Raw genomic sequence first — 9039 nt, 5'->3', positions numbered from 1 at the left:
CAACAACAACAACAAAGCCTTTAGTCCCAAACAAGTTGGGGTAGGCTAGAGGTGAAACCCATAAGATTTCGCAACCAACTCATGGCTCTGGCACATGGATAGCAAGCTTCCATGCACCCCTGTCCATAGCTACCTCTTTGGTGATACTCCAATCCTTCAGGTCTCTCTTAACGGACTCCTCCCATGTCAAATTCGGTCTACCCTGCCCTCTCTTGACATTCTCCGCACGCTTTAGCCGTCCGCTATGCATTGGAGCTTCTGGAGGCCTGCGCTGAATATGCCCAAACCATCTCAGACGATGTTGGACAAGCTTCTCTTCAATTGGTGCTACCCCAACTCTATCTCGTATATCATTATTCCGGACTCGATCCTTCCTCGTGTGGCCACACATCCATCTCAACATACGCATCTCCGCCACACCTAACTGTTGAACATGTCGCCTTTTAGTCGGCCAACACTCAGCGCCATACAACATTGCTGGTCAAACCGCCGTCCTGTAGAACTTACCTTTTAGCTTTTGCGGCACTCTCTTGTCACAGAGAATGCCAGAAGCTTGGCACCACTTCATCCATCCGGCTTTTTTTGTATGAAGTATGGCAAATTTAGTAAAATGGAATAGATTTGCCATACTACATGGCAATTTTTTCCCATCCACCATGGCAAGTTTTATTTTCTAAGAACCATGGTAAATTGAGTTAATTGAAATAGATTTGCCATACAACATGGCATGTTTCCCCCTTGCCATATTTTTTTTCACAAAGCATGCCAAATTTAGTAAATTCAACTAGATTTTGCCATACTTGATGGAAATTTTTCCCCAAACCATGGCAATTTTTTTTGCAAACCATGGGAAATTTATTTAAATGGATCATGGCAAATTTTTCTGTAGTACTAGTTGCCATGGGCAGAATCCATGCAAGTAGTTGCCATGGGCAGAATCCATACAAGTAGTTTCCATGGCAAAAAATAAAATAAAATTGGGACAATTTCAACATTTTTTTATTATGGCAAAAATGGTTAGTGTATTTTTGCCATGTCACTTGATATTGCCCATGGGAAGTTTCTTTTTTTAATGATAATGTTAAAAAAAGCATATCTAGTTAAATGAATAGATTTGCCATACTATATGGCACTTTTCCCCCTAGAACATGGCAATTCTATTTTTACGAAGCATGGCAAATGTAGTTAAATGAATTTTTTTTGTACTGCTGAGTTCAAACTTGCCATACTACATGGCAATATTTCCCCCTCCACCATGGCAATTCTATTTCACGAAGCATGGCAGATTTAGTAACATAGAATAGATTTGCCATATTTCATGGCATTTTTCCCCAAACAATGGTAATTGTTTTTTTTTCAAATGATGGGAAATTTAGTTAAATGGATCATGGCAAATATGTTGCATTTTTTTGTTATTATGTGTTCAGCAAATGGTATAGTGCATGCAATAGATTTGCCATGCCGATTTTTTACTTCTTTATTTTTGCCATGGCAAACCTACGTTTTTTATTGCCACATCAAATTTACATTCATCGTCGTGGCAATTTTATTTTCACATACACGGAAATTTTCCCCTCCATCTCTCACCACAAATGTACATTTATGTAGCATGGCAAGTTGTAGTATGGCAACTTTGTATGTATGTGAGTTTCCCACTTATGCTTTTGTCATGCCAAATTGTTTTCACTAAATAGTTGCCATCATAGCTTTGTTTTTAGTAAATAGTTTGCCATCTCTCCAATTTTTGTGGAATTTTTTTGGTTTGCCACCATGTTCACGTACAAATTGCCTTGATATTTTTTCATTTTTTGTTCAAATTGGTTCTTTATTTTTGTAGCATGATAATTTTTACACTAATTTTTTTCATTGTGGGAACTTTTCATTTTTATCACAATGGCAATATCTGGGCTTTATTTAGTCACAGCCAAATCTGGGTTTTTTTAGTCACATTATGAATTGGATCAAACTGGGCCTTTTTCTTTTTCTTTTTTTAGTCACAGCAAAAGCTTGTGCAGAGTACTGTATGAGGGGTGTGCGCTGTGCGGGCTGGGGAGCAGCTCACACTGAATCGTTCGGGTGGGAGGGTCTGGGACCGCACGTGTGGGCAGTTCTATTGTGCGCCCACACAGGGTCGTGTGGGCTGTCTCCTGGGTATGCCACACAGGGTCGTGTGGTCGGGTGCCCATTGTGCCACACGTGTGGCAGTTATCGGTGTCCCTAGCTTAAAAAATTTCAAGAGATGGAAGTAGAAGAGGCAACCTGGACTATACAGAACTCATCAACTATTTTTCACACAATGAAACTAATTTTGCTTCTTAAATATGTGAAACATCAAGCTAGTTACGCATATTATAATATATATCCTAAGAAAGCAAGTTCTTGAAATCAAAGTAGAAGAGGCAACCTGGACTATACAGAACTCATCAACTATTTTTCACACCATGGAACTAATTTTGCTTCTTAAATATGTGAAACATCAAGCTAGTTACACATATCCTCTATTGTTAAGGGAGAAGACACCGCTTTATTATAATATATATCCTAAGAAAGCAAGTTCTTCAAATCAAACAGCCTGTTACAGAGAAATATGGCAAGGAAAAACATCTTCAAAATAATTAATATTTCCAACCTCTTATACTCGACTGTATATACCATCAACATGAGCTACAATAAGGAAAACATCATTTTCAAGAAATTGTGCCTAATTGTACTGGGCACAAGGAAATAACACAAGGGTGGATGATACAATAGCATCGTCGTAATGTAAAGAAATATAACTGGACAGATAGTCTACTTGATATTAATTTGACCTTGAAACGAAAACATAAATCAGTAATAGTACTGTTATATATGAAAATCAACATGAGCTACAATGAAAAGAACATTTCTTTCACTTTAAAAAAAATGTCACTAACTGTACTGGGTGTAGGGGAATAACACAATCCATGTTAAGAAAGATACAGTATACTTGATATTAATTGACCTTGAAACAATGAAAGGGTCATACGGAGAAACATCACCAGGAATCACATGAAGCAGATTTGTTAAAAACTGATTTTATGGATTGGATAAATTGTGTAACAATTATGTCCAAAGGTACCATCTCGGCAAAGTAGAATTGATTACCGAAACAATATTTCTAAAGGTACTGAAACTTGGAACCGAAGCTGATTACTGAATCAAACTTCCTGGAGTTGGACCTGAAGCTCAACTGGTGGGGCACTTGAGCACTCAAGATCAAGCCCTACCATCTCGGCAAAGTAAAATTGATTACCGAAACATATTTCTAAAGGTACTGAAACTTGGAACCAAAGCTGATTACTGAACCAAACTTCCTGCAGTTGGACCTGAAGCTCAACTGGTGGGGGCACTTGAGCACTCAATATCAAGCCCTGCAGGCCCCGAGCCGTGGCTCGACCACGTCCTATTTGTTACTTGCCAGCGACAGCATGCGCGTGAACATCACGAACAACGTTACCCTCCCCGCCGTGGACGAGGGGCTCCTGCCCCTATGTGCGGCCAGAAGCGGCGTGCTGCTAGTGCACCCCTACTTCTGTAACGCAGCCAATGCCATGCCGCTGGGTTGTAGGTCAGGGTCCACCGCGAGAGGTGATTCATGTGCGCACACCCTAACGCCGAGGTAGACGACCCAAGGATTTGCCCGGCATGCACTGAGGTGACACTGTGGCTCGTGGCGCTGCCCTTGCAAGAGGGTGATGGTGGCCATGGCCAGGGAGGACTTCCTGGTAGCCAAGGGGGTTTCAGGGCTTGGGCACATATATGACTGGACGACGACGCGCTGGATCTCAGGGGCAGTGGCTTGAAGATGGTCATTGCAGCACGGTGCAAGGATGCCGATGGTAGTGGTGGAGACGTGAGGTACTGTCTTAATTGGGTAAGAAGCAGGCGGTGGTGCGGGAGGAAGTGGCGCAGCTATGGAACTTCTTATAGGAATGTACATCGGCGAAGCGGCTAGGATTTGACGGGAGTTTTTAGTGAGAGTACCGGACGGGTGGAGAGAAGCGAGAGGATCGAAGAACCAAACCAGATAAATATCAAGCGGTTAGGTGGTGAGAATGCAGTAGGCACACTCAAATCATACCCCATCAAATCCCCAGAATTACAGGTGTCTCCCCTCGTAAATCAGTCAGGTGCTGAAAAAAATCTTTAAAAAGGAGAGAAGGATTCCTACCAGATGTAGGGTCTTGCTTATACTCTCATACCTGGTTTGAAGTTGGCTGGTGTAATTGCTTTTTCTTAAAAGGTGATTTGTCTTCGTATTTTCCGACATAATTTTGGTTGTCGTCAACATCATGGAGGAAATGTTTACATCTCTGTCCATAATTTCTAACTACATCAGCTGACCCCTTCCAAAAGTTCATATGATTAGGTCAGAACAACGTAAAATGTTGCAAGGATAGAGCACATAAAGTATGACTGTGCTTGCATTTGGATCCTGCTTGCTGGTGTTACCTGAAATAAATTATGTGGCAAGCCCCCCACCCCCACCAATTAGTTCATGATCATAAGGATGCTCAACTGCCTATTGATGACTTTTCTCTGAATCAACCTCAATATTACGAATTCTCATGCAATTGTAGACTGATTAGCATCTCATAGTTATGCTACCTGTGCGAATTTCAGTGAATTATCTTGTTGCCCTCTTAAACAGACTGCTTGCACACTTGCATGTTTTTCTGTAGCTGCTTTTGATTCTAAGATATTGTGCTAGTATGCTCTTGGTTTGTTGCTGACATTGTTTTGCATGTTTCTGTCCTTCACAGGTGGTTGTGCCGATTATTGACTGGCAATCAAGAACTTTCAGCCGACCAGTTATTCTTCTAATATGTTTTGGTGCAATCGCTTTATTCCCAAGTGTCTTGATACCTTCTTCTCCCTTTATGTGGATTGCGGGGATGACCTTTGGATATGGTTATGGCTTTATGATAATTACAACGGCGATGAGCATAGGCATGTCATTACCATTTTGTATAGGATCTGCGTTTCATTCCAGAATACACGTGAGGCTCTCAGTCCCATCTTTTCAGCTATGTTTTATCCAGATAGTACATGAAACCAGTCTGTGTCTTCATATTTTATGGAAATAATGGTTGATGGTTGTCATGCAGAGATGGTTGGAAAAATGGCCGAAGAAAGCTGCTTTTGTTAGACTTGCTGGTGAAGGAGATTGGTTCCATCAATTTAGGGCAGTTGCTTTACTTAGGATTTCTCCATTTCCATATATAGTTTTTAACTACGCTTCCGTGGCTACAAATGTCAAATATTGTCCATATATAGTTGGTTCAATGGCGGGAACCATACATGAAACCCTCCTTGCAATTTATAGGTTTGTACCTCTTCCACATTTTGCCTTCTGTAGGTAGTCAGTCAGTATTTTATTGAATCCATTTGCAAATAGTTCACGAATAACTTGATTGTATCTCACCCAATCTGCTTTTTACGGAATTGGAATGATGATGCGCACCTATACCTTTTGCTAGCATAAATTTCGTTAAACATCCTTTATGAGTTTTTGCCAATGCAAAATCTGCTTTGTGAGTTGAACTTTGCCATGGAGGGTAGAAATTTTGTCGGCACCTTTCTTCATTTCTAATCTTCTATGCGATCAATCTAGTTCTAGTGTTTCAGGCAGCACATCCCTCCGACGTACAAATCCAAATTTTCCACCTGAGCTCTTGGTTTACAGTGTGTGTGTGTGTGTGTGTGTGGGAGAGGGGGGGTGGGGGGTGGGGGTGGGGTTGTAATATTCATAGTTGGATGCAGTATGAGAAATAATGTACTTGCATGAGCTCCTGTCCTTGGTGATAAATAAGATGGTCTCGCAGGAATTATATCTAGCTGTTTCAGAATTATGTATCTTGTTCTATACATGTAAACATATATGCCTGGTTTAATTATCTTTCTGTGGTATGGGTAAATTAATTTTGTCGATATTTGTTGTGAACAGTGGGAAGCTCGTTCAAAGCTTGGCTGCGGCGACTAGCCAAGGGTCTTTCTTGTCAGTGGATCAGATCATCTACAATGGAATTGGCTTTGCGGTTGCTGCAGTTTCCACTGCTGCAATAACTATTTATGCGAAAAAGGCGCTCCAAAAATTGCAAGCCGAGGATGAGCTATGTTGATATCCTTGCTCCGGATCAAATCTTGATGCTAGGTCCCCTCCAGGTGTAAACTACAGACATGCACTACTAATCTTTCAATCGTCAACAACCTGCAACAGTTGTAAAGAAAATAGAGATCCAGAATCACTTCCCTTCTCTCTTCTTTTGGTTTTGTTTTAAGTAGAGAAAGAACTGTCAAAATTAAGAACTTCAATCAATTTACGAACCGGGGCCTGTGCAATGTTATATTTCAAGCTGCTTAAGGTGAAATTATCTTTGTTTTGTTTATTGACGAAGAAAAATACGAGAACCATTTTAACCATATGTGATGCACATAGTTTGCCTTTCGGTTCAACTTTGTTATTCGAACCAAAATGCACACTTAGTGAATAATAGTTGGATATTTCTTTTTTCAATAAAGGATGGATTTTATTGACTTGTAATGTTGTATCAAGAGAGTACAATCATCAAGAATACACACCTGGCCTCTGCACAACTAAGTGCACATAGTTAACATGAATATACAAAAAAAAAAGGAAAAAAAAGCAACCTCCAAAAGCGAAGCAGCTCAAGCATGCATAGCCCTGCCGAAGTAGCTCAAGCATGCGTTAGCAACCAACACCATCAACACCAACCCACATCAATTACTGCACCCGCATAGTGCGAATGGTGCTTCAACAACCCCCACCGATCACAACACCCGAACTGTGGGAAAAGTGCTTCAGTAACGACGACTTCAAGAACGACGCACAAGCGCCGTCGTCGCGAGATCCAACATGATCTTGGGTTCATCCGGAAGAAGAAGTACGAGCAAAGTCAAGACAATGCCTCCAACAAGGTTATGATGTGGAACACCACCATTGCCAGGTAGAATCAGTGCAGTCAGACCTAGAGTTTTCACTCCAGAGCTCGAGACCCTGTGCTCAGTAGCACCACCAAACTTAAGTCACCGTCGCCCCCACTATCAAAGCATGAGTCACCATTGCAAACAAGATTGCCATGCTTCACCAGTCATACACGCTCACAACCCTGATATGGGCATCACACAAAATGGGCATACAACGTATATGAGGAGCGGGCCAGGACACGCCCGCTGGCATCAACAAGGTCACGATGCCGCCAAGAGCCCATGCAAGGGGCCATTTGGTAGCCTGAAGTCCTCGATAGTGATCGTACGCAGGCTATAAACAAACACCAGGTCGGGCCGGGTTTCGGGTCGGGCTTGTAAAAGCCCGACTCTTCCTTTCTCAAGCCCGAGCCCGGCTCAAAGCCCGAAATACACTCTGTTTTCAAGCTAGGAGCCCGAAAGCCCGGCCCGAACATTGTTTTCTAGTGTACACACGTGCAAGCCCGACCCGAAGCCCGAAAGCCCGACCCAAAATATAGAAAAGGAGAAGCCCGAGCCTGGCCCAAACTACGTTCCGGGCTATAGGATCGACAATATGTCTAGAAGAGGGGGGTGGGTGGGTGATTAGACTACATGACCAAATAAAAATCTAGCCTTTTCCCAATTTCAAGTCTTGGTAGATTTTAGCAACTTAGCACAAGTCAAGCAATCAACCTACACATGCAATTCTAAGAATGTAGCAGCGAAAAGTAAAACATTGCATATGAAGGTAAAAGGGAAGGGTTTGGAGAGGGCAAACGCAATGTAGACACGAAGATTTTTGGCGTGGTTCTGATAGGTGGTGCTATCGTACATCCACGTTGATGGAGACTTCAACCCACGATGGGTAATGGTTGCGTGAGTCCACGGAGGGCTCCACCCACGAAGGGTCCACGAAGAAGCAACCTTGTCTATCCCACCATGGCCATCACCCACGAAGGACTTGCCTCACTTTGGTAGATCTTCACGAAGTAGGCGATCTCGTTGCCCTTACAAACTCCTTGGTTCAACTCCACAATCTTGACTGAGGCTCCTAAGTGACACCTAACCAATCTAGGAGACACCACTCTCCAAAAGGTAATAGATGGTGTGTTGATGGTGAACTCCTTGCTCTTGTGCTTCAAATGATAGTCTCCCCAACACTCAACTTTCTCTCACAGATTTGACTATGGTGGAAAGATGATTTGAGTGGAAAGCAACTTGGGGAAGGCTAGAGATCAAGATTCTTGTGGTAGGATTGAAATGTCTTGGTATCAACACATGAATAGGTGGTTCTCTCTCAGAAAATGAGTAGTGGAAGTGTAGGCACGTTCTGATGGCTCTCTCTCTCAAATGGAGAAGGGGTGGAGGCGTATATATAGCCTCCACACAAAATCTAACCGTTACACACATTTGACCCAACTCGGTCAGACCGAATAGAAGAACTGGGTGAGACCGATTTGATTCAAAATGTGAACATTCAGAATCTCAGTGGGACCGACATGATCAACTCGGTGGAACCGATGTGCTAGGGCTAGGGAAAAACCTCATCTCAGTAAGACCGATCGCTTGAGCTCGGTGAGACCGATTTCAGCAATTAATCAAACAGAGAGTTGGTCAAGCAAACTCGGTGGGACCGATCGCTCATTTCGGTGAGACCAAAATGTTACGAAAAGGAAAAAGAGAGTTTGCAATGCGAACTCGGTGGGACCGGTCGCTCCTTTCAGTGAGACCGAAATGTTACGAAGGGAAACAAAGAATTTGCAAAGCCATCTCGGTGAGACCGAGAGGCGTATATGTGTGACCGAATTGATTAGGGTTTCTGGCTATGGCTATGTCAAGTGAACTCGGTGGCGCCGGATAGATCAAATCTGTGGGGCCGAGTTTGACTTCAGGTTTTGGACATATGTGGAAATGAGAAAGTGGCTGAGGGTTTTGGAGTAATATCACTAAGCACTTGAGCAAGTAGACCATTAAGCAAGACCTCATCCCCTTTTGATAGTATTGGCTTTCCTATGGACTCAATGTGATCTTGGATCACTAAAATGAAAA

At 42.6% G+C, this 9039-nt stretch overlaps 1 protein-coding gene across 1 annotated transcript in view; it reads left to right on the top strand.

The window, feature by feature from the left end:
• Positions 1-6410, top strand: part of LOC123044799 (uncharacterized) — an 11170-nt gene extending 4760 nt beyond the window's left edge. Inside the window, exons 2-4 of the mRNA XM_044467678.1 lie at positions 4785-5021; positions 5130-5347; positions 5969-6410. Of these exons, the coding sequence (XP_044323613.1) occupies positions 4785-5021; positions 5130-5347; positions 5969-6143 (630 nt within the window). The 3' untranslated portion in view covers positions 6144-6410. The remainder of the gene's footprint in view (positions 1-4784; positions 5022-5129; positions 5348-5968) is intronic.
• Positions 6411-9039: the final 2629 nt, after the last annotated feature.

Source organism: Triticum aestivum, chromosome 2B (genome assembly GCF_018294505.1).
Source record: "Triticum aestivum cultivar Chinese Spring chromosome 2B, IWGSC CS RefSeq v2.1, whole genome shotgun sequence".
Taxonomy (NCBI): domain Eukaryota; kingdom Viridiplantae; phylum Streptophyta; class Magnoliopsida; order Poales; family Poaceae; genus Triticum; species Triticum aestivum.
This window is presented reverse-complemented; position numbering and strand designations above follow the sequence as displayed.